Raw genomic sequence first — 27,429 nt, 5'->3', positions numbered from 1 at the left:
TAGTAGAGATAGGGTTTCACCATCTTGGCCAGGCTGGTCTTGAACTCCTGACATCGTGATCCACCTGCCTCAGTCTCCCAAAGCGCTAGGATTACAGGTTTGAGCCATCGCCCCCAGCCAACCCATCTCTTACAGAGAGACTTAGCAGACATTTACATTTGGAAATCTCATGCTATTTCCATGAGATTCTACTTCCAAAGGTTCTGTTCACGAGGAAAGTTTTATTAATGGGTCATGATGACACAGGACTTGTCTACTTGCCTAAAATTTCTCTGGGAGTTTTGCACAGTTTTGTATTAATTTTTATTTCTAACTACTTTGAGATTACTCTATGTCATTTAATCTCTAATAGGAGTCATGCCGACCGCAAAGCCTGCAGTGACCAAGTATCTCCATGTGAATCACTCTGGGAGTTGCAGATAAGAGAGGAATTGTAAAAAGAGGTTATCATCCCTATATTTACATTTAGAATTGACTAGTATTTGATTTATGGTAATAATAAGAGATAGGAGGGTAGAAGCATATCAGAGAGCCTAGAAAATGTACGTTTTATTACATTATCTTGTTCTATCCTATATACTAGGTGGAAATTTACCTCTGACAACACTATATTCCATCTATGTGAAAGCCCCGAGCAGCTGCTGGGGAGCTAACTATGGCTGCAGCAATGCACTTGGGAAAACCTGTGGATGGCCGCACTGGCTGCCACTCAACCAACTCCACGACCGCGACCTAAGACCCACCTCTGAGTCTCACTGTCCTCACTCAGAAAACGAAAACCACACCATCTGCATCCAGGCATTGTTGTGAGCTTAAATCGGGTAATGCATATATAAACAAAGTTTTATATTATAGTTTTAAAAATATAAACGCAAGACATTTTCTCTAGCCTATGGGACTATGAAGATGAATGAGATCAGGTCCCTGGCCTGGGAGAAATTTACATTTAGACACCTCGTGCTGTTTCCACAAGGTTCTTTTTGTAAAGGTTCTATTCACAGGAAAAGTTTTTAAAATGTGTCATGACAATACAGGGCTTACCCACCTTCCTAAAATTTCTTTAGGAGTTTTGCTCAGCTCTGGATTTATTTTTATTACTAACAACTTTTTAATTTCCTATGCTATTTCAGGAAATTTACTGAAAAATAGAAAAGCACAATAGTTCTGCCATAAATGTCAGTATTAGCAAAATAGCAATGACTCCACAAAATCAGAAGGCCCAGCTCAACTTCCAGTCCTGCCACTTACTGATGGATGATGGCACTGGTTAAGTTACTTAACTTTTCTGAGCCTGAGCTACTTCTGCATCTGGAATATAGGAACAGGCTAGCTATAGGAGAAAAACAGATGGATGTGTGAGGGGCTCTAAGGCCAAAGGCAATGCTCTAACATGTGGTAGGAACTCAGTGAATGATCCTTTCCATCCTTTCAAAAAATGCAATATTCCTGTAGAACTGTAGAGCATCCTATCTAATCCTTAGCTATTCACTGCTTGTGCTTATTAAGAACTTAAAAATTAAATACTCTACATTGAGATGTGCCTTAAGCATAAAATATTTACTACATTTCAATGACTTAATATGAAAAGAAGAATGTAAAAAGGTATCTTATGAATAATGTTCATATTGATTTTTTTTTTTTGAGATAGAGTCTCACTTGCTCCGTTGCCCAGACTAGAGTGCAATGGCATGATCTAGCAGTTCCCCTGCCTCAGCCTCCTGAGTAGCTGGGATTACAGGCATGCACCACCACGCCCAGCTAATTTTTGTATTTTTAGTAGAGATGTGGTTTCACCATGCTGGCCAGGCTGGTCTCAAACTCCGGGCCTCAAGTGATCCGCCTGCCTTGGCCTCTTAAAGTGCTGGGATTACAGGTGTGAGCCATTGTGCCCGGCCTTGATTACTTGTTGAAATGATAATATGTTAGATATATCTGTTATACATATATATATATACACACACACACACACACACACATACACTCATATATACAGTTATTATATAAATTATTAAAGTTAATTTCACTGGTTTCGTTTTTTAACATGACTATAAGAAAACTTTAAATGACATACGTGGCTTTCATTACATTTCTATTGGACCATGCTCCTGTATAAAATAAAATTTAGGATTTTCAAAAGCCAAAAAGAAGCCATTTTTAGTTATCTATACTTTCTATGGGATCAGTTTTTCCCCCAAGAATTTCAATTAAAATTAATCTCCAGAGTATAGTTTTCTTAGATTCTGATCCTTAAAGTAATCTGTTATCTATTTAAATTAATGAATTGAAGGATGTCTTTTTATCTATATATGAATAGTATCCTGGAGCTAAGAGCCACATAAACGTAACAATTTAGGCATGTGTCAAGATGTAACAGCCTATTATTGAATTCTAGGCCCAATTCTTGGATCCGTACAATAATTTTCAAGCTATATATTTTCTCCAATTTAGGTGACAGTTAAATGGATACTAATTTTCCTTAATAGTACCTGGGGAGGCTTTTGCCATGGAGCATGGTACTTCACAGGTTTTTTGAAGTTATCACACTTGTTAAATCAGGGCATATTAAGTGTCCACATCTTTAACTCATCATTTCTTTACGGTCACAGCAAATGTGCAGATTCATTCTCCAATGGGATTGTTGTAAAACATATTTCATGTAAGCAGGATCGATATAATCACCCAAGTCAACAGATTCCATGTCACTCCCAGTCAATGTGAGACGGTTTAGAGACAAGGTAATTAATTTACCATGAGCTTGTTGCTCTCATTTTCAGGAATGATTTAGAGCAGCAGTCCCCAACCTTTTTCGGCACCACAGACCCGTTTCATGGAAGACAATTTTTCCATGGACTGAGGGTGTTCGTGGTGGCAGTTTTGGGATGATTCAAGTGCATTACATTTATCATGCACTTTATTTCTATTATTAGTTAATTGTAATATACAATGAGATAAGTATACAACTCACCATAATGTAGAATCCATGGGAGCCGTCAGCTTGTTTTCCTGCAACTACATGGTCCTGTCTCAGAGTGATGGGAGACAGTGACAGATCATCAGGCATTAGATTCTCACAAGGAGGGTGCAACCTAGATCTCTTGCATGTGCAATTTACAATAGGGTTCACACTCCTATGAGAATCTGATGCTGCTACTGATCTGACAGCAGGCAGCGCTCAGGCAGTAATGTGGGGAATGGGGAGTGGCTGTAAATACAGATGAAGCTTTGCTTGCTCACCTGCCACTCACTTCTTGCAGTGCAGCCCGGTTTCTAACAGGCCACGGACTGGTACTCAGACAGGTGGGTGGGGGACACTCTTGTTTTAAAGAAATAAAGTAAAGTCACATGTCTGCAGCGTGTCGGGTGTCTTGAAGGTTAGATGGCATCATGGCCAAAACAAACAGAGGATTCAAACAGTTGGCTCAGAGTAGAAAAAAATTGCAGTTTACATCAGTAACAAATGTGCAAAAGTATTTTTGTCTAGAACGTGTGAGATCAGGAAAGAGGGGAAAAATGTATAGAAGTGATAGCAACTTACTGGCTACTTCACTTAAGAATAATTGATCAGTGATTAAGAATCATCCATTAGCAAGGCACTGAATTAAGCATGACATTTGTTTTATTAAATGTGTCTCATGATGGCATCCACACAAGGCCAGAGTATTATGTCCATTGTACAGATGAGAAAACTGAACCTCAGAGAAGTTACGTAACTTTTCAGTATCATGTGGCTGAAAAATGTGTGATTCGTTTCTGATTTTTGGTCATTTCAGGTACCTCTTAGTATCATCCACAAAAATTTTCGCTAAACATCCCCATGAATGTATGTGTGTAGAAACAGGGGGCAATTAGCTTCAGGTTTTCCTCAAGGTACTTACCAAATAATTCCTGAGATTCTGATAGGTAGTGGATTTAAAAGTTGTAACCACCCAATTCAGTAAGAGACATATTAGCAGGGTCGTTGGCTTTTGGGCAATTGACGATATATTTTATATTTTTATTAAAAAAATTAAAAACAAAAACAACTGTTTCTCCCAAGTGGCTCCTTCTACTGATTGCTCCTTTTATTTTTTTTTGGAACCATTTCCATCCTGATTCTTGAAACTGGATTAGGAGCCAAAATTACGTCTTTTAAATTGCATGTTTGCAACGATGATGAACAAGCATGATAAACGAGACTTAAATTTAGCCTTTTCAGCTTCTGTCATAACTTTTCTTCTTTGTTTTATTTTAAAGAAATTCTTGTAATGACAAAAAAGGGAAAAATATTTTTTTGCATTTAATTGAAGCAACTTGATTAAGAGACCAGTTTCCCTTTATTGAGGCAACTTGTATTGACTTCCAGTTAAGAAGGGTAAATTGTTCATAATGAACTTTTAAATACTGCCAGGTCTTTTGGAGTTTGTTCAGTGGACCTGTAGAAATAATCTCTTCTCTAGGAAGTTTAGCCAGTGCTTCCTATACAGTGAGCACCTGAGGAATAAGAGTGGTGATGGTGTAAGTTCGCCCATAATCCTGAATATATACAGGTTACAGAAATCATAGAATTTGGTCATGTTGGGCATGGATGGAGCACTGGGTCACCTCAGTTTGCCTCGTTCATTAGCTGAACATTTATCATAGGTCTGGATTTAACAAGGCAATCACTATGAATAACTCCAGTTTCTTGTGAGACACTGACTGTCCCAAGTACTTTGGATGCTGTGATGGTTAATATTGATTGTCAACTTGATTGGATTGAAGGATGCAAAATATTGTTCCCTAGTGTTTCTGTGAGGGTGTTGCCAAAGGATATTAACTTGTGAGTCAGTAGACTGGGAGAGGCAGACCCACCCTCAATCTGGGTGGGCATCAACTAATCAGCTGCCAGCATAAAACCAGGCATGGAAAGAGCAGACTGGCTGAGTCTCTGGCCTCCATCTTTCTCCCATGTTGGATGCTTCCTGGCCTTGAACATCACACTCCAAGTTCTTCAGCTTTTGGACTGTTGGGCTTACACCAGAGATTTGCCAGAAGCTCCGGGGCCTTCGGCCACAGACTGAAGGCTGCACCATCACCTTCCCTACTTTTGAGGTTTTGTGACTCAGACTGACTTCCTGGCTTCTCAGCGTGCAGATGGCCTACTATGGGGCTTTACCTTGTGATGGTGTGAGTCAATTCTCCAAATAAACTCCCCTTCATATATTCATCTATCATATTAGTTCTGTGTCTTTAAAGAACCTTGACTAATACACACGTGTTGATTCATTGAATCCTCACAGCATCCCCATGAGGTTCACACAATTATGAACCCCTTTTCCAGCTGAGGAACCTGGAGCACAGGTAGTAAATGCAGCACTGGGATTCATGTCAAGGTGGTCTGGCCCCAGAGTGATCTTAGTCTGCTGCATGGGAGCGAGGGCCTTCAGCTCAGGAGCTAAGCATTAAGACACGCACAAGCAGAAGAAAGCAGACTGTTTCATTTAGTACTATGAGTAGAGAGAGCCAGGCAGGTGTCTACAGGAGCCTGGAGAAAGAACACCTAGCCAGCTGGGGGATATTCAGAGAGCTGTTCCCAAAGAAGGAAAATCTTGGCAGGTTCTGAAGTATCGATGGTGCTGACCATAGGGTAGGTGGAACCTCAGTGGAAGGAACAATGTCCAGACAGAGGAGTAGCCAGTGTGAAGGGATGGGAAAGCTTGGCCAATTCAAGAAACCACAAGTGATTTGGTATTGAAGGAGGGAGAGTTCAATGTAGGGTGTGAGAGGGGTAACTTGCTCCACTCATCCATGTATTCAAAAGGCATCCACTGAATACTCTGCGCCAGACACTGGGCAGGGTGCTGAGGATACAGTGGTGAACACACAGGAAGGAAGAAGGGAAAGAAACAAGGAAGGGAGGGAGGCAGGGAAGAGACTGTTCCTATATTCATCCAAGGCGGACATTAAACACCTGAACAAGAAAGTAAATACATAATTACAAATTGAGAAGAAGGCTAGAAAGGAAAAGTACTGATGCCAAGAGTGAGACCAGTAGGGGAGATCCTTTCTTGGGATGGGGACAAGAGGCGAGGGTGACAGGAAGGGAAGGCTCTTGGAGAAGGTGGCAATTCCGCAGGTCAAGCCACTTAGAGACGAGCAGGAATGAGACTTGAAAGAAGGCTGCAGAGATCAGTCAGGCTAAACCACAAAGGACCTTTTCAGACATACGCTGTCTTTAGAATTTATCCCCAAGGCCAGGTGAGCTGATCAGGAAGTGAGAGCCTATTAAGCAGAGGAGCGAAGTGATCAGGTGCATTTGAGGAATAACTCCAGACTGGGAGCAGTGAAGCTGGATCCAAGCGTATAGCCTGTGGTCCTCATAACTCTCCGTGGGAACCTGGGCCATGGGAGACTTTTGCTTTGTTCATAAGGACCGGCTGCCTGGCCGTAGGCATCTAAATGCTACCACTGTTGAGTGTGTGGGCTTCCATGTCTCAAGACGAAGCCTGGAGGTACAGTATCTTTAGTTCCCAAACCCAATGTCAGAATAAATTCCTCTAAGCCCCTTGATGTCACTTCCCAGCCTGACTTCATCAAGTTCTTTAACTGATGTCAGAATTACTTGCCATGATCTATAGTCAGGCAAGCTACAATTTCTTAACTCAGAAAGAAAGAATAAGTATGGTGTTTTTAGTTTGTGAGTGTTTTCGTTGGCCAGGCCAGAAAATGAAGTTGTTGAATCCCATTTATATGGCAGATAAAGACATTTCTGCATGAGGAACGAAGCATGGAGCTTTTCTGTGTAAACTTTTGAAACTACATACAAGGCGAACACGCATGTGTGCACACAAACACACACACGCAGACCCCTCATCCACTGTTTTTCATTTCATCCTTGTTGGGCCATGAGAAATGGCATATTTGGTGGGGAAAAGTCATGATTCTGTCCAGACATAACTTGGTGTGTCAGGTTCATCATGACCTTCCACAGACAGGAGAGCCCTTTTGTGCATGGAAGGTTAACCTCACTATCTTCCATAACAATTTGTCAGAGCCTGTCAAAAGACTTGGAATTAAACTGCTCTTCTGCCTACTCAGATCTAAGGTGATCTTACATAAGCCAGGCAGGTACTAGATTCTGGGAAGCCCATTAAAAATGCAGAAATAGCTTGTGAGTCTATAATTAAGTCATTAACAATCAGACCTCACAGATTTGGGGTATATGTTTTGCAGGTGAGACAGGGTCATAAGTAGCTGGTAAAAATAAGAGAGGCCAGGCTCCTTTTATTAAAGAAGAGCCAGGCTCCAGTTACCACAGCTAAAATAGGCTTAACTGTGATTATATTTGCCTTAGAGAATCTTTCCTTCCAAAACACAGTGACATGAAATGAGCAAGTGTGAAATCGCCCCTGTTTTGGTTAGGCTGGCGGTCCCACCTACCTCTCTGAGCACGCCTTCCCTTTCTTTTCATTGGCTTTACTTTCTCTTCCTGTTCCCCATCTCTGGCTTCTGTCTCAGGGCCTCAGTGAATACACTTAGCCCTCAGTTCCTTATCCTTCCTCCTGAGGTTCCAAAATTATACCATTGATGGGAACTGTCCCTTGATGTCTGGTGCTATGCCCAGGAGAACAACTCTGTGACACAGACTGTTCTTATCCCTATTTGACAGATGAGGATATTGGGATTCAGATAATTGAGTCACTTGCCCAAGTCACACAATGAGTAAGTGGCATAGCAGAAATTTGAACCCACTCATGTTCAACGTAAGCCAAAACTCCCACCACTATGCTGTTCTGCCTTCAAATTTGTACTCTAGCAGCCAGTCCCACATTGTCCATTGACTCCTGGACATCTCTATACAGATGTCCCTAGGAGCATATAAATCAACACACTCAAGCCTGACTAGACATATTTCCCTAACATTTCTTTCCTGACTGGTCCAATTCATCTCCATCCTCCAGGCTAGACAATCTGGAATCATCCAGATACGGGATCCTGGCTCTTTCTTCCTTTCTGGCAAATCTTGCATCTAGTGTCCCTCCATTGCTCCCATGTTGCTCTAACTGATGCTCTCATCTCCTAGACCCACGGGCAATGGCAGCAGCCTCCCCAGTGGCACAGCCTTCTAGCAGCAAAGGGGCAGGAAGGAGAATGGGTATTTAGGCAGAGGCCAGAATTTCAATCTCATTTTTGTCAGTTTCAAGTTAGAGTCTCTTGGCAAGGTTCCCATATCTGCAGGAAGGGGTAATCTCGGCAACCCCACAGGGAGGTTGTGAGAATGAGAAATAACATAGGCTAAACATAGACTAAGATGCACGACCGTAAGAAAGCTCCATGAAATCAATTCTCACAAAATAGAAGTAGCTATTATTTTAACTAGTAGCTCTAGTCTCTCCCTACTCCAGTCAAGGCTCCTGGATGAGCACCACCAAGGACTATTTTTATCCTGCCTGTTTCTCTGCTTAAGAACCTACAGTGGCTCCATAGCTCCTGTCATATCAATCTAGAATCCCTCCTCCTGGTTTTCAGATGCTGTCTCCATCCTGTCTGCCCACATGTTCCCATGCTTTTATTTAGCATTCCCTTTCTGTTCCAGCTTCCTCTGGCCAAGAAAAGTGGACCCTGGGATGCTGGACCCTGGCTTGTGTGGGGTGTATGTGTGTGCAGGCTAATCCTTGAGGTGGAGCCAAATCATCTCCGGGAACTGCAGATTTCCTGCCTGAGAATGAGAAGATGAATTGCATCCAGGCTGCACGACAGCATCACCCACCAAAGGGCTGGGAAGAAGCAGAACACAGGGTGCAAGGGAGAGGGATGCAGAGTGGGAGCCAGATATCAAGGGTCAGAATTTACAGGCAGCCACAGGAGTGTTCTATCAGGTTCAGCCACGGGAAGAGGGAAAGTGGGAAGGGCACTGAGCTGGTCCTGACAATCTGACGTTCTGGGTTGCAGGCCTTGCTTGCCTCTGTTGTAACTGCATTTGTGGGAGTAAACATTGTGCAGGCTTACTCTGTTCCTGATGGTGAGCCAATAGAACCTACTGTTAAAGCAGAGAGCTCCAGGTTGGGCACTGCGGCTCACACCTATAATCCCAGCACTTTGGGAGGCTGAGGCAGGACGATCACTTAAGGTCAGGAATTCAAGACCAGCGTGGCCAACACGGTGAAATCCCATCTCTACTAAAGATACAAAAAGTAGCCAGGTGTGGTGGTGGGTGCCTGTAATCTCAGCCACTCAGAAGGCTGAGGCAGGAGAATCACTTGAACCCAGGAGGTGGAGGTTGCAGTGAGCTGAGATTGTACCATTGCACTCCAGCCTGTGAGACAGGACTGAGACCCTATCTCAAAAAAAAAAAAAGAGGAGAGCTCCAGAGCCAGAGCCATGCTGCTAAGGTCTGAGCCCCTGTTCCGCCACCTACTAGCTAAGTGTCCAGGGCAAGAAACAGCCCCATTGTGTCTCAGTCTCCTCACCCAGTAGATGCAAATGATAACAGCACCAGTAACAGTAACAGCTTCCCTTAGCATGTTGTTGTGAGGATGAAAGACTTGAATAAACCCAGGGTTTAGCACGTAGTAAGTATTACATAAGCATCAGTGTTGGTCACTGCTGTAGCATCAGCTGAGTGCTATACATTACTGCTACATGTATTGTCTCATTGAATCCACAGGAAGATCCAAACAAGTCTATTATCCCTATGTTACAGATGAAAAAATCAAAACTACATAGAGGCTCAGGAGGTAAAGCAATTGACTGAAGGTAACACAGCTTCGAAGAGAAGCACCATGAAGACAGGCCAACATTTCCCTCGTAGACCCTCCCAACTATGCACAATGACCCGTCCTTCAAAGTCCAGCTCATGGAGGGGTTGGAGGCACGGACTCAGGGGCCAGGCTGCCCAGGCTCAAGTCTCATTTCCATCCAGCTTGTTATTCATTTTTAGACCTTGGAAATGTCACTTGGCTCTTTGTGCCTCAGTTCCTCCATCAGTAAAATCAGTAAAAACTCACTATGAGGCAGAACACAGTAGCATCTGCCTCCAATTGCTAAGGAGATTATGTGAGTCAGCATTTGTAGCCCATGGAGCAACACCTGGCACATGGTTGGTGCTTTGAGGACCAGCCAAGCTCCCCTTGACCTCTCCCCTCTCCAAATGCAGAGATCATCCATCACCGTTAGCTCCCCGCCTGGTACCCAAGCATCAATGCACACATTCGTATTCCCTCCCCAACAGGAGCTGAGCTGATTCAGGCACTCACTGATTTTCTTCTCTAGCAGCTGGCCCACTTGGCTGCACACAGTAGGACCTGCAAACATACCACGTGCATATCCATTGAGGTATGTGCTCTCTTCAGAGGGATTCTTTTGCTATCTATTTTGTTTTCCTTCATTTTCTTTGTATTTTTTTTTCCTTTTTTGAGGCGTTTTTATGAAGGACACAGCTACACATCTTCACAAAGCCTTTTTTCAAGTCTCACAAAATTACTGGACGTGGGAGATGAATGCCCCATTCTGCTGAAGTCTGGCAAACTGAAGGACACGGCAGCCTCCGCCCCCTTTATAAGAAGCAAAAACAATCACAGGCAAGTTTTGTCGAAAATGCGTACAGACAGCAGCAAGCGAGAAACAGCCAGGGCTCAGGGGAGCTTCGTCTCTGGATGGCATCTCACAGAAACTTGAGGTACAAACAATGCGTGGCTGAGTTTTCATAATGAACCCAGCTCTCCCAGCCCCTCAAGGTGGGGTTGGTCCCGAGAACCTACCCAGAACCTCTTCTGCTCTCTTTGAAGCAAAATACGATGACAGCATCTTTTCCAGACAGAAAGATGAGCCACCATTCCCGAAGAACAATCGCCATCTAAATGCATTCAAGCCCATGGGCAAACCCCCTTACCATACCATTTCCATGTTTCTATGGAACATTGTTTTTGCTGTATATCCTGGCAACTTTGTTGCTTTAGATATTTGCCACATAATTTATATCACAGATTAGTGAGATGCTGTGAAAATGGTCATGGCTAAGTAAGAGAAAAGCTTGCGTTTGTGGTGTCAATGGATTTCCACACTGGTATGAATTCACCAGTATCCAGTTTGCTCTGAAACATGACTGACGTGCCGTACATTCGTTTTTAGGTTGCCATCTACCCTTAACTCACAGCTTCACAGATGCTGAAGGGGAATTGTGAAGTTCATCCAGCCCAGGAATGGCAGATAGGTTCCATCCTCAGAAACACCACTAAATGATCAATTGATAGTACGTTCCAGAAGCATTGCAGTGAGAAGGATACTCAGGCTAAGCCAGGGGTTATTAGCAATATCTGCCACGAGCACGGTGACAGTAGGGTGGCACATGAGCCACTTATTTGCCACTGCAGGCTGTTTAACCTCTCTATTCTGCAGATGAAGAAGCTATATGATGCTCTCAAGATCACACAGACAGCACTGGCGGGAAGGTAACTCTCACACTGCCAGTTGTACTGTCTCTGCTCCCAGCTGTGTGACCCACACTCGCTCCACCACTGAACAAAATGAGTAGATCAAGCAGGGATGTGGGTAATATGGCAGGTGGAGAAAAGGGATGTGAATTAGGGGCTGTGAAAAATCGAGGAAGACCAAGCTCGCAGGTAGGAGAGAAGGCTAGGCATGCCAAGCAGGGGCATGCCATCATGAAGTCATTGTTTGGCTGGAATCCTGCTGTATGTCTTGCCCTCCTTTTCTCATGAAGGTGGAGTCCCTGAGCTCCTGGTGAAGAAGGCGTGAGTCAGTAGTAGCAAAAAGTCTCTAAATGACACAATCGGGAAGCCTGAATGGCAGTTTGTGACACTCATAAAGTGTATGCATATGTGTGGGAGTGCAGGGATCTGCATGCATGTGCTTGTGGAAGGGAACAAGCACTGCTGCCTGGCAAACGAGAAGCACGATATGCAATTACACACACATATAATACAGATATACCATGTGTATGTATATACACACATATACACAGTATATGTGCATATATAGTATGTGTATGCCTGTACATATGTATATACATATACACACATATATATACTGAAGTCACCAAAAGTCATTGGTAAACAAAACAAAACAACAGAAGGACCATGAGTAGGTTGGGCAGCTTATCTCTGAGATACCTATGACCTGTTAAATGCAAATGTATACATATAGACATACATATACACCATATACATATACAGAACCATAAACAATTACATATACATATATACATATACACACATAGATATACTGAAGTCACTGAAGGTCAATGGGAAACAAAACAAAACAACAGGAGGAGCATGAGTAGGTTGGGCAGGTTAGCTTTGAGATATCTTTGATATATTAAATGTGGATGTATACATATGTGTATACATTACATGCATATATACCATATGTATGTGTACATATACACCTAAGTATATGGTACATATGCCTGTATATGGTATACACATACATGTACAACATATACACATACAGCACCATATACATACATATGGTATATGTGCATGTAATATATACATGTACACATATGTACACATACACATACACCGTATATGTATACAGCACAATATGCAGCACCATATACAATTCTAGTGGGTCACCTTTTCTGGCCTATCCACCATCCATTTCCTTTCCTCTGAAAACAGCTCCTTAATTTACTTTGAGGAACTACATTTCTTTCACTCTCAGTCCATGAGTTTTCAGGTGAATAGGGCTGACTCTGCCCTGGCTTCAGGAAAAGAAATGTGACCGAGACGTGGCCAACCAGAACATCAACACCCAATGGACACCATGTTTAGTTCAGGGGTGGACACATGATCTAACCTACGAGACTGAATTCCAAGGTTTTGTTAGCATCGTCTTGAAGAGATGCTTTCTCAGGCGACTTCAGACCAGCAGAAAGAGGGTAGTTTCTGAGACCTCCACCTTGGGAGGCAGGGAGAGATGTGACTGTCTCAGTACATCTAATAAAAGGAAAAGGGAGCCACGAGATGCACAGGGATTAAAGCTGATTTGGACACCAGTACATAGCCAAGCCTGAAGGCACAAGTATCCCTAAAATAGTTCCATGAATTAAACCATGAACTATCCCTCAATTAGTTACAAGAATCAATTAATTCCCGCTGCCCCTCATCTACATTTTTAGAGTTGGATTTCTGTCATTTGCAACAACAATAACAAAAAGAATCTTAGCCAACATAATAAATTAAAGACCCATTTTCCACATAAGACAGACAGAATCTAATGTCCTCCTTGAACCCAAGTTATCTCAAACAGATGTGTTACCTGCAAGGAGCCCTGGATGTCTTTCCCCCCGACAATCACGAGTTCTGCCATATCTTCCGCATGGGGGGTCCGTGCATGGACGAACAGAGTTTTGCCCACTGCAGTTATGTTTCTCAGAGCAACTAAGCCGCCATCGCTGTTCACCTTGAAGTATGGGCTCGAGACCTCATAGCGTAGCTTGTCGTTTCCCTTACAGTCACTGAAGGTCACTGGGAAACAAACAAAACAACAGAAGGAGCATGAGTAGGTTGGGCAGCTTATCTCTGAGATATCTCTGACCTGTTAAGTGTGAATTACCACATAGTTTCCCAACCCAGAGTTCACAAATGTTACCTTTTATCCCACAGCAAGATGCCTGTGCCCAAGGGACTTTGTGCTGATGGACTTCACTCAATCAAAGCATGTCCTTGACGAACTCGCATGTTCCAGGCAGGTGCTAAGCTCTGAGTGTGCACACTTGAGTGCCTTCTCAGTGGAGTGAAGAGTCAGATCTGGCAGAGTGACATTTCAGGGAAGTCATCTAATCCTGGCATGTGTGGGTGACTGAGCAGAACCACAGGGTGCTCAGAACCATTGAGGAGAGCTGCACAGAGTCAATATTTGAGCTGGGTATTGAAGATAAGTAGGAGATGAGAAGGCCCTTAAGAATGTGGAAGACATTATAGGCTATTCAAAGGCACAGGGATGAGGGCTAAATAGCAAAACAGATTCAGGGAATGAGAATTAACTATGTGCATATACATGTACATGTATATACCATATACGTGTATACATATACATGTACATGTATATACCGTATACATGTATACATATACATATATATACATGCCTATACATGCGCATGTATATACCTACAGCACCATATACACACATATGGTATATGTGCATGTAATGTATACATGTACACATATGTACACATATGCATGCACCATATATGTATACAGCACAATATGCAGCACCATATAGAATTCTAGTGGGCCACATTTTCTTGCCTATCCACCATCCATTTCCTTTCCTCTGAAAACAGCTCCTTAATTTACTTTGAGGAACTATATTTCTTTCATGCTCAGTCCATATGGAATAGTCCGTATGTTTTTAGGTGAATAGAGGCAAACTTAAAACGGGGTAGGGATGGTGGGAATCTAGAATGGTGGGGATCTAGAAGGGAAGGGTGGAAATGAGGCTGAAAATGTCTCTGGGAAACAAGTTGGGAAAAGCCAGTAAGTTATGGTGCTTTCTGGTAGCCCTGGACGATTTGTTGTGTGGAGAGAGTCAAGATCAGGTGTGTGCTCTGCTTCCAGTGAAGAGGAGTGCTTCTCAAGGATTGGGGTGCATCAGAATCACACAGGGTGCTTTTTTTTTTTTTTTTTTTTTTTTTTTTTAACAGAGTCTTGCTCTGTCATCCAGACTGGAGTGCAGTGGCGCGATCTTGGCTGACTGCAGCCTCTGCCTCCCGAGTTCCAGTGATTCTCCTGTCTCAGCCTCCCGGGTAGCTGGGATTACAGATGCACGCCATCATGCCTGGCTAATTTTTGTATTTTTAGTAGAGATGGGGGTTTCACCATGTTGGCCAGACTGGTCTCGAACTCCCGACCTCAGGCCTCCCAAAGAACTGGGATTACAGGCGTGATCCACTGTACCCGGCCCACAGGGTACTTTTTAAGAATCCAGAGGACCCAATACAATGATTATAATTTGGCAGATCTAGGTTATAGCAAGTGATTTAAAGAAGGGCAGGAAGAGAGGCCAAGAGACCCAGTTCCAACGAGTTCAGTGTTGCATCAAAGATGGCTGTACAAAATGAAGGCAGTGGTGCTGATATGGAGAGTGGACAGATGTGAGCAAAGTTCCTGCCATGGAATACCTTATTCATGTGTGGGAAGGAATAGGGAAGATGGGCCCCCTGCATGAACAAATGGAGCACAGGGCATTGACACAAGCAGAGGCTGTGACAGCTGATCATGCTCCCCTCAATGGTGATTCTGCATGTGGTACACAATTCTATTATTATGGGTATCACAACTCATTATCTGTGCATGCATTTGCCTGTCTGCCTCCTCCTGTAAACTTTGAGGCCTCTTGTGGGTAAGCATAGAATTGTACTATATGCTTTTTGCTCTCTGCTGAACAGGCTTATTTGTTTAGTAAACCTTTAATTGAAGCATAATGTAGACACATATAAGCACATAAATCAGAACATACAACCCAATGAATTTTTACAAAGTAAGCACAACCAACTGTCCAGCAACCAGGCCATAACATGACACATTACCAGTCCCCTCCCTTCCTGAGTAAAATTCCTAACCTCTTCCCCAGAGGCTACGTTATTCTAGCCTCTAATACCACAGACTGGTTTTACCTGCATTTGCATGGCATCTAATGTGGTCATACAGTATGCACTCTCTCCTATTTGGCTTGTTCATTCAACATTACATGCCACGAGATTCATCATGTGGCTGTGAGTTGTGGTAGTTTATTCTAATCACTATAACAATAATCACTGATCACTGTATAGTATCCAGGTTACTATATTTATCTTTATCTTAATCATCATAGAGTATTCCATTATGTGGCTGTATTGAGTCTCTTTATCTCTCCTACTCTCGACTGGTATCTGGACTATTTCCACTTTGGGGCTCCAAATATTGTTGCTAGGAACTTTCTTGTGTACATCTTTTGGTAACAACAGCTACATAGATCCTAGCACACTGTTAAAGCCAAATAAATATCTGAAAATCTAAGCTCATCTACATAGGTCCTAGCACACTGTGAAAGCCATATAAATATCTGGAAATCTAAACTGATATTTCTACTCTGGGAAGATGATACTTAGGGTGATAATAATCATGTTAACTGATAATAATAGTGGATAAAGCAGATTGAGCACTTTCCACATTCAAGGATAGGTGCTACACATTTTGCACACATCACCTTAGTTAATCTTTACAATGACAACAAATGAAGTACTATTTTGATCCCCTTCTCCTACAGTTTCTAGATAAGGAAACTGAGGCTCATAGAGTGCAAAGTTGGTGCCCAGTACACACAGGTTGTAAATGATGAGCCAGGATTTGAACCCTGGTCCATTTGCCTGTCACCACTGCACATTTTCAATAAAGACAATACCCCATGGAGAATACAACCCTTCTGAAATCCTATCAAAACCTGAATACAGTAGTTCCCCCATCTCCATGGCTTTGCTTTCTTCAATTCCAGATACCCATGGTCGACACAGTTCTGAAAATATTAAATGGGAAATTCCAGAAATAAACAATTCATAAGTTTCAAATTGTGTGCCATTTTCATTATTGTTACAATTGTTCTATTTTATCATTAGTTATTGTTGTTAATATTTTACTGTGCCCAATTTGTAAATTAAACTTTAACATAGCTATGTATGTATAGGACAAATTAGCATATATAGGGTTGGGTAGTATCCATGGACTGAGGTATCTACGTAGGTCTTGTGACACATCCCCTGAGGACAAGCAGGGACTACTGTAGAGAGCTGTGATTGCCCTGCTCAGTCCTGTTTTCATGTTCCTGCCCAGTCCTGAAGAGCACTGCACGGTGCGGTGCCTTTTGATCGCTCTGCAAAGGTTCTAAGGCTTTCCGTGGTTAAGTCAGCTTTAGAGCCATCTTTGCATGGACACACAAGTGGACTCTCAGGAGCCTGCGGTTCTCAGACACTTGCTCACTTTCTCTAACCATGTTGGTAGCCCAGATGAATTGAACATGCTTAGTTTCAGTTTTTGGAAGTGAACTATGAAGAAGTGACACCAAGGTTGCTTTCACTGTTATCATCAATTAGTATTCATCCACTGGAGGCAAATTACTCAAATGACAAGGCCTGACAGGAAATGACTGCTTCAATCGCCAGCATGAGGTTCCAGCCTTAACCCTTGAACAGGATCACAGAAGACAGTCTCAGCTGGGGAGTGAATGGGGTAGAGGAAAAGGCATATGAAAGTTTGTGGGGGTTCTGGATTCCCAGCTAAGTTTCTTCTTCCCACCCTTTCTTCCTACCATAAATATTTACTGAGAGCCTACATTATGCTAGATGCTGAGGTTATAATGTTGAACAAAGACAGGCACAGTCCCTAGTTTGAAGTCTAATGTGGAAGACAGACATCAATTTAATACTCTTATAAATAATTGGGGACCTATTACTTAGGCAGAGAAAACCATAACATATGCAAAGTCCTGCGGCATCTACAGAACTGGATGTAAGCAGTTAGATTGGCACAGACAGCAAGGGAGAATTGAAGGAAGTTAGAATGGAGATAAGCTAAGCCCAGGCAATGTGGGGTACTGGGGGCCACACAGCTCTGCTCCCTGGAGGAAGCCTTGGATTCTCCTGTTGCAACTATAAGACCAGCTTTTCTCCACCTGAGTCTCATATAATTATGGATCTTCATTGCAAAACAATACTTAGCACTCAAGGTCCTCCATGACTAGGCTGTCCATCAGCCTCCCCTCTGCCTTTGTCTTCACTGCATACCTCACACCTCACCCACTCTTGCATCTCCCTACTCTACTATCCCACCCTTTGTGTATAGTGCTCCCTCTCTGCAGAAGGCATTTCTCACCTTCTTTACCCTGTTAACTCTTGCTTACTCTTCAAGATTCAACTCAAGCAACTTCTTCAAGCATTCTCTTTGTGTTTCAGAATTTCCTGCACATAGAACCTTTTATATTATATCAATGTGTCCATATTATGTATTTGTTTTTTGCACCAGAACCAAGAGCAGAAATTGAGTCTTGTTCTTTCATTCATCTTTAAATCTTCAGCAATGAACAGCATGTTTTTCCATATGGGAGGCCATCAGTAATAATTCCACTTTGCTCAGTTACTCTCCAGAGCAAAATGATGATTTAGTAATGGTAGAGAATCGGAGGCGGGGCGGGGGGGGGGTCTCCCTTCTGTGCTCTGAGCAAGAGGCTGCCGACAAGGCTGTGAATTGGGATAAGAGGCCCCTAGTGACCTCTTGACTTCATTGAACCCAGCAGCAGGGAGTAGAAGGAAATGAAGAACTCAGCTATGCTCTCCCCTTGGCCCCTGGACCCCGTGTGTATCCATTTAGAATGGCACTCAGCCGCTCTGCTTAGCTCTGACCTAGCTCATTGGTGAAGTCAGAGGTGGTGCCTTATCTGTCCCAAAGATGCCAGTAAAACTTGCATAACCCCAAAGAATGGTTGGAATCAGTGTGTGCATTTTGAATGAAGTGATGCTTGGACAGACAACAGTCATGGCACTACTATTTATTGAGTGGTTCCTGAGTGCTAGGCTCTAGGCAAAGGACTGTACAAGTCCATACCTGCTTTTAGCCTCATAGCAATTCTATAGCAGGGTTGCTCAACTTTTGTTTTTTTCATTATCAACTCCCCTAAGGACTCTTTTAAGTATTTTTTTCTAATTGCCACTATTCCTGTAAAATTTTAATATCACAGATATACTTATATCTGTTTAGGTACTACAAGTATATCTATACTTTACATTTGTAAGTGCAATTTTTGTACCCCCACCCTCGAACCTATTTCACCCCTGTGGGGGAAATATAGCCCCAATGAGAATGCACAGTCTATAAATCTATAAGCATCATATTATATTTTACAGGAGAAGAGACTGAGTCTCAGAGAGATTGACTGACTTGCTCGTGGTCCCATACCCAGAAAGGCCTAGAGCGAGAACCTTCTCTGATCTGTTCAGTCTGCCTCTACAGCCCAAGCTCTGGGCACATCTGCTTCTAGGAATAGATGGGCAAGTGGAGAAAGGACAGTTGCCCCAACATGGCCCCCTTGGGCATCTCACAAACCCCTTTGGGGTCATCAGAGGTACCAAGTGAGGTCACACTGAGAACAACTGCAGTTTCAGGACCTGGCACATCACCGGCACTCAATACTTTCTAAATCAAATAGCTAACAGTTGCATAATTGGGTCTTTGTATATTTTTGATACCACTTACCAACTCAGGAGCAGGTGCTTTAGGCCATGGTTCTTTCTCAAGGCTGGCCATCTAAGAAATGCTGAAGGAGCATTAAAAACAATAGCAATACCTGCCCCCACTCTCTCCCAAGATTATGATACAACTGTGCTGAGTTGGGGTCTGTGTGCACTAGTATCTCTTAAAAGCTCCCCCTGATTAATCTAATGCAGACAGAGCCAGGAACCAGGACCTTACATTATAAACTCTTTGTCAAGGTGCCAGTTCTCCACATTTCCCAGCCATTCCTGGAAAAGAGTAGAGGTTGGGGACTGGCATGCCAGCAACTGTTATTTCCGTGCCCCAAGAAAGGGAAGTTTTAAGGGTAGGTTTCTAAGCCCTTTTCTAATCCTGGCTTGCGTGTAGGAGCCCTGTGACGTTGGGCAAACCACCTGATATGGTTTGGCTGTGTCCCCACCAAAATCTCATCTTGAATTGTAGTTCCTGTAATTCCCGTGTGTCTTGGGAGGAAGCCGATGGGAGATAATTTACTCACAGGAGTGGTTACCTCCATGCTATTCTTGTGATAGTGAGTTCTCACGAGATCTGATGGGCATTCTTCCCCTTCGCTCTGCATTTCTCCTTGCTGCTGCCATGTGAAGAAGGATGTGTTTGCTTTCCCTTCTGCCAAGATTGTAAGTTTCCTGAGGCCTCCCCAGCCATGCTGAACTGTGAGTCAATTACACCTCTTTTCTTTATAAATTACCCTGTCCCAGGTATGTCTTTATTAGTAGCATGAGAATGGCCTAATATACCACCTATATTCTTTAATCCTTGACGTCTTTATCCATAGAGTGGGCATCCTCCTGAAAGGTACTATAATCCTTATGGCATGTGTAAACAAGATAATGCATGCCTACACACAGAAAGCACTTAGGACAGAGCTTGGTGCTCCATGAATGAGAATGATCACCATTATTGCCATAATTCTGGGCACTAAGGAAGCTACCTTTTCCTTTTCCTACACAGCTTCCTTCTTCCAGCTGATTTTTCTACCTCCTCCTCTGTCATTCCTTCTAGTCAGGTACCTTGCTAGTCTCAGGCTGTTGCCATGGAAATGGTTACTACAGGCATCACTGCTAGGGTTAAAGGGGTGGGGCTGATGATTCTGATTCAGGCTTGCCCATTGTTGAATCCCTTCACTTGTTTTGGTGAAACCCTATGTACTTCATGTGAACAGTTGTGAAGGAAAAACGATGTTAAAGGAGTGAAATTACAGAGCCCTGCTCAAAATAGAATCAACAAAGTTTTGTTCGATATTCTCCAAACGGATTGTTGGTGAAGACAACTTCGTACAAATGTAAGGCAAGAGTTTTCCTAAAGTAATGACATTACACTGTGAGCTTTACACTAATGATTGCAATAAATCTTCATGTCGTCTTCTTCACATCATCAATTTGAGGTAGGAACTTTTGGTGTTCTGTGGAAACTGAGACTTAGTGAGGTTGCATGAGTTATCCGAGGCCATGAAGTCATTATATGAACCGAGGTCAAATCCATACTCGGGAGTGTGGTTTCTGGTTCTAGAGCCCACACTCCTGAGGGCTATGCCAGTCTTTCTAGATGAATGTGTTCTTTCCTTTAGTCATTCAGCTTCCAGACTCACAATTTCATTGCCACCTCTCATACCACATCGATTATTTACTTAATATTTTTTAACTGACTGACCCTTTAAATTATAAAATTATTTGAAGGTAGTATTTATAATACCTGTCGAATATGCCAGGTATTTTTTCAAATAAATATTAAAATAAATCTTAAGAGCCAAATTCAAAAGAAGTAAGTTTGTCCTTGTATCCACTAAAAGTTTGTCCTTGTATCCACTAAAACCTCCACAGTGACGTTTGTTGTACCCTCTGGAAATGCTGGCTGGTACTACATTCCTTGCCATCCAACCCTCAGTTAGACAAATTCATGCCTGCATCCACTCTACTCAGGTATATAATCCAGGAAGGCTCTGATATCCAAATATCGGATAAGAAATAATTTATTTAATATAAATAATGAAGTCTTGATAAAAACAGAAATTCTAGAAAGGGCAAAATCTAAATTGCTCCTGTTGCCATAGCTTTGGCAATATCTAAAGGACAGCTCTGATAAACAGGAAGACATTGACTCAAAAGAAAAACAAGCCACAACATTTTCTTTTATGTTTTCTTCTTTCTCCTGGAGAAAACAGACTCTACATTCTCACAAATTATAATCATATCCTAAATTTCCTATTAAAGGGTGCATGTGATGACATCAGCCCTGCATTGTGTTTCATGTTATTGACTTTGCTGATGCCACCAAAGTGTCAGTGATTCTCAAACTTTTAAGTAGATATCAAGACCATATGTGAATTGAGCACAGAGTTCAAAGACATATTTAAGGACAAAACTGAATAGTTTATGTCCATTTAAAAAATGCTTGTTTCTATAGAGACAACTTCCTGGGTGGCTCAGAATGACACCATGTGGATAACTGAAAGATGTGACTAAACAATTAAACTTGTGAACAAATACTCAAAACCTCTACCTGAAGGGGGAAATGAACTATCTGTACTCTTCTGAACCTATGAATGACTTCCCTACATAGTTTCTCATGGATTTGAAATAACTTCTGGAAAGCAAAAAATATACGCATATAAGATACTGTACATGGAGATTTATTGGAATAAATTGCATAACATCATTCTTTGAGATAATCTTAGAACACCCTGGGAGGGCAGGGTGGAGGGGGGGGTAGTGAAAACACCCCACCTGGGGGAAATTGCAAATTAGACAAAAGGCAACACTCACAGTTTCAATTATGCTTTCAGCGCTTTTCCACTCAAAATGTCCCCTGGGCTTAATGCAAATGTCACAAAAAGACAAACTTCAGCTGGGAGACAAAACCACAATTGAAATGGGAAGTTTGACATGTGAATTAAGGGGCTTAATCTTCCCGACCTTGATTTTATGCTTTTCCATTTCTTTCTTTTGAAGGTGGTTCTTGGGGATGAAAATCCAAAAGGCATAGATTTCTTACCATCTAAAAATGGATAAGGGAGAAAATTAAGCTGTGTTATGATCCCAGAAAAAATGAAATGCAGATGGATTTAAACTTATCTGCCAAATATAGAACAGTCCTGCTTGCAGAGCTAGGTATGAACTAATATATGAATTTTGTGCTATTCTTGTAAGCGTGCTTGGGCCAATCTGTGATTTATACACTCACATCTTATATGGGTAAATTGTCCTACAGTTTGCATGTATTTGTAGAGGCTTTGCAAATTGGTCTGCACATAAGTTGTGGGGCCCTTTCAGAGTGGATGGTCAGATTCCACTTGTACATGTGTGCAAGGATGCATATGAATCAGAATTACAGGCTCTGAATCAGTCACCCTGGAAGTTGTAGCCCTCCCCCAGACAGATATGCACAGATCCACCTCCAGGATCTTCATACGCACACACAGAAGAGAAGGACTTGCAGTGATGTGCTAGTCTTGGAAAAAGTCTCGAGTTGTAGCATCTGCCGATTTCTGTGGTTTAAATGCTCTACACATTGTTTATTTCAAGGTACCAATGCACCTTCAACTGGCTTGCAACTTTTCTAAAATTTTTACCAGCTCTCAGAAATACCTATACTAGCTGTCTCAAGGACATGACAGAGATAGGAACTGCCCCAGAGCATAAGAATGTAGATTGTCTGTTTTGCCTGAGATGGAGAGACCCAGCTATCCTGGTATTCCTTGCCTACTTGGAAAAACAGAATTCAATTCTTCCTCAGCATGAAGGTCCTGCATATTGGTTAATCTGCAAAGCCTTTGCTGGGGCATGACAATGTCTTTCTGACAACTAAAGTAGCATTTAATTCAGAAATATCAGACAGACTCTTTCCAGGATACAGGCCATCACTTAATTGCTTTTCATATCCCTCAGTATGCCACTGGCATCCAGAGGCACCACCTTCCTTTTAAAGCACTCACAGGGCTTAGTCCAGAGTCTCTTTAGACTGGTCCAAATGGAAGAAACAGGAAGCATTTCTTTTGACTTTCCTGAATACTCTCATTTCACCAGCATTCTAGTCACTCAAGCCTTCATTAACATACGTTCAATTCCACCCACATTGGGTCAGATCCATGAGTGAATCAAGAAGCACACCCTACAGACTTGATTATTTCTACTTTTCTGCTTCCTGAACATGCATATTGGGCTTCTGTGTTCCATGTTTGGCCTAGAGTCAGCACTGACATTGCAGAGCTTCTATAAGGTTCTGGGAGCATTCTAATCATGACTGATTGACCCAGGAGTGAATTTCACTTCCAAAGGCTTTATAGAATTTGGTAAGTGCAGAACAAACATAAAACAGTCTTAATTCCATTCCATGCTTCAGTTCCAACTTTGATAAAATAGAGTTTCAATTCTATCATGTCAGCAGAAGATATCATAATGAATGATACAGTCCAACAATCTTCAGCAGAAACCTATTTTTGCCATGTAACCCTTAAGGGCTTCCTCTCGGAAAAAGACAGAGGCCACATCTGCTTTCAGGGGATTTTCTCCACCTACCATTAAAAACTGAGCCGTTAGCTTTGAATCTTTTTTTTGTGTGTGTGTCAGTCTTACGTTCTCCTCTTGCCGTGGATTCCTTAAAACATGGCAGGTTGTTTCCTGATAGAATCCTGTGCATCATCTATCCCATGGTGGTTATAATCACTACGAATTTGTATTTCAAATTGGAATTACTTTATATATAGCACAGTGCTTGACACAGTACATACTCAACCCTGTTTGTTGAATGAATAAATAGCAGAACTGCAACTTGGCAGCTAAGCAGATTTGAAACTCCCCAAACACAACTAAGAATGATGGCACCAACTCAAGTGAAGATTTGAGTAAGTGGATTTGAAAGTCACCCATCAAGCGAAAGAAAAATCAGGGATTTACAGAGATCCCTTCTTGGTATTTTCATGACTGGCACACGTCTCTGACAAGGCCCTTAGTTTTTAAAGTTTATAGCAATTATGTGTATACGTCTCCTTCTGAATGTGCATCTCAAGGGTAAATTAATGTGAAGAGAGCTTTACTCCACTGCAACTTTCAGGGTGTTTGGCCTTGCAGTTGGAGTTGTCTAGGGACATGTGACAAAGTGTCCTGGCTAAGCCTAAATTGGGATTCAGACCCTGATTGTGTTTTGATGCCTTGACAGTCTCGTGATTTCCCAGTTACCTCTCTATTGCAAGAGCAGATATACCTGGGGAGGAAGGGGGCCTCTGAGGAGGACTACTTCTGCATGAGCACCTAGAGAGGGAGGCAGAACCAGGAGAAAGAGAGAGAGGAACACAATATTGGTTTCCTAGTCCAGCCCCATGGATCCATAGTTCAGAGAAAAGAAAGCTACATACACAACTCAAAGATTCACAAACCACAGACAACTTAGGTATTTTCAAGCACGGTTATTTTGTTTCCTAATAGCAAACTGTTATGCTGAGCAGCAGGGTGGCCCCATTTTTGAGTGGAGTACAGCTTGGCTTTGTTCTGGTAGAGAGAACACTAGAGCAGTCATAGGGTCTGTTGGCACCTTGAGGGGTACATGGCTTTGGGGATCCTGGAGATGGACTTTTCCCACAGAGGGCAGCGAGGAGGCCCTTCCTCCAAGAGTTTCCCAGGAATGTTAATAATTAAAGAGGCCAGAATGAGAGGACATGGAAGAATTTGTGAATTCATGTGAGAGATGCCCTGAGGTCTTCCAGAAATAACCAGAATAAAAGGCCAGGAAGAATACATTGAGGTCCTACAGCTATGCAGGTATGGGGCTACAAGCCAGAACAATGCAAATATTCATATTTGCATGACGTCACATTTGTCCAAATTCGGTCATGTGCCACATAGCGATGTTCTGATCTACAGAGGAACACATATACGATAGCAATCCCGTAAGATGATAACGGAGCTGAAAAAGTCCTATTGCCTAGTGACGTAGCTGTCATAACGTCAGAGTGCAATGCATTACTCATGTGTTTGTGGTGATGCTGGTGTACACAAACCTATAGCACTTTCAGTCATAAAAGTCAAGCACATACAATTATGTGCCATATGTAATAGTTGGTAATGATAATAAACAACTATGCTACTGGTTTATATATTTAATATACTATCGTTTTTACTGTTTTTTTTTTTTTTTTTTTTAGAGTGTACTCCTCCTTCTACCCATTAAGAAAAGGTTTACTGGCCGGGCATGGTGGCTCATGCTTGTAATCCCAGCACTTTGGGAGGCCCAGGTAGGCAGATCGCTTGAGCCCAGGAGTTTGAGACCATACTGGGCAACATGGCAAGACTCCATATCTACAAAACATGCAAAAATTAGCTGGGTGGGGTGGCTGGTGCCTGTGGTCCCAACTAACCGGGATGCTTGGGCAGGAGGATCACTTGAACCCAGGAGGCAGAGGCTGTAGTGAGCTGAGATCGGGCCACGGTACTCTAGCCTGGGTGACAGAGCGAGACCCTGTCTCAAAAAAAAAAAAAAAAGAAAATGTTAACTGTAAAACAGCCTCAGGCAGGTCCTTCAGGAGGTATCCAGAAGAAGGGATTGATATCATAGGAGATGGCTCCATGCGTGTTATAACCCCTAAAGACCTTTCAGTGAGACAAAATATGGAGGCAGAATACAGTGATATTCATGATTCTGACCTTGTGTAGGCCTAGGCAAATGTATGTGTTCATGTCTCAGCTTTTAACAAAGAAGTTCAACAAGTGAAAAAGAAAAAGAGAAAACATTTAAAAATAGAAAGGTCTATAAAATAAGGATATAAAGAAAATATTTTCTATAGCTGTACAATGTGTTTGTGTTGTAAGCTAAGTGTTACCACAAGAGCCAAAAAGTTAAAAAATTAAAGTTTATAAAGTAAAAAAGTTACAGTAAGCTAAAGTTAATTTATGATTGAAGAAAGAAAGCTTTTTCTTATAAACTTAGTATAGCCTAAGTGTACAGTGTTTATAAAGTCTATAGTCCTGCACAGTAATGTCCTAGGCCTTCACATTCAGTCACCACTCACTCACTGACTCACCCAGAGCATCTTCCAATCCTACCACCTCTATTCATAGTAAGTGCCCTATACAGGTGTGCCAATTTTATCTTTTAGACTATATTTTTATTATACCTTTTCTGTGTTTAGACATGTTTAGATACACAACCACTTGCCATTGTGTTACAATTGCCTATAGCACTCAGTACAGCACCGTGCTATATATGTTAGTAGCCGAGCAGCCATAGGTTGTAACAGATCACCTAGGTGTGTAATAGGCTATATCCTCTAGGTTTGTGTAAGTCTACTCTGTGATGTTCCAACAATGATTAAATTACCCAGTGGTGCATTCTCAGAGCATATCCTTATGGTTAAACAACGCATGACCATACTGGAGGGGCCTAAAGCAATTCAGGTTACCATTTGGAAGGTCTAGTTCCTTCTGGGTGAAATAATGTGCTTGTCACTGGGTACTTTCAAGTGGAACCTATACGACTTCATCAGGAATATTGTGGAAGCAATTCCAGCATTGAATGATGTCTCTTACAACTGGAAAATTCTGTTATTCTAAAGCTCAACATACTCATCCATTAACCCATTAAAAACATCATTTTTTCACTTACAATGTACAAGACAGTAGGCAGTAAGGGATAAACGGCAACTAAAGGTGAATGTGGAATAGCATCTATTTTCATGATACTTAGCGTCTAGAAGCTTAGACCCCATAATTATTGGCAGGGCTGTCATGTTGAAGGGTCAGTGTTCCATTTCACTCCAATCCCCATAATCCGATATTTCAACCATTTTACAGAGGCAAAATGAGATAAGCTGGGAGAGACTGAGCCACCCATAGTGCAAAGGTTTACTCGTAGAACTGGGGTTTGAACTCAGGTTCACCACACTCCAAAGGCCAGGCTTTTCACTGGCCCATCCTATTTCTTTTGATTACTGTATTTTTTAAAAATGCAAAAATTACTGAGTGAAAAAGAAGAGAGTTTTTTCACATAAAATTTACCAAACTGTGTTTTGCTGGGCTTGTTTCCCAACCTACTTGATTCACAAAAATGGATAAATTGACTACTGCATATCAAAACTTTGTAAAACATTAAGCTTTGGTTTATGACCCAGCTGCAGATGCTAGCAGGACATCATTTATGTTAGTTCTGCACTCTTCCAGCTGGTATAAATGGCTGTGGCATCAAAGCGTGTTGGTTCATA

The 27,429-nt window shown here is 42.2% G+C and overlaps 1 protein-coding gene across 3 annotated transcripts in view; it reads right to left on the bottom strand.

Annotated features, from left to right (window-relative positions):
• The window catches only part of CDH13 (cadherin 13), a 1,163,636-nt gene that overhangs the window by 745,267 nt on the left and 390,940 nt on the right, over positions 1–27,429 (bottom strand). For all 3 annotated transcript variants that reach the window (XM_003820879.5, XM_063597784.1, XM_003820881.5), the window contains one exon: positions 13,240–13,448. In XM_003820879.5, coding sequence (XP_003820927.1) covers positions 13,240–13,448 — 209 coding nt within the window. The remainder of the gene's footprint in view (positions 1–13,239; positions 13,449–27,429) is intronic.

Source organism: Pan paniscus, chromosome 18, assembly GCF_029289425.2.
Source record: "Pan paniscus chromosome 18, NHGRI_mPanPan1-v2.0_pri, whole genome shotgun sequence".
Lineage (NCBI taxonomy): Eukaryota > Metazoa > Chordata > Mammalia > Primates > Hominidae > Pan > Pan paniscus.
The sequence above is the reverse complement of the archived record's forward strand: the minus strand, read 5'-3'. Positions and strand labels throughout refer to the sequence as shown.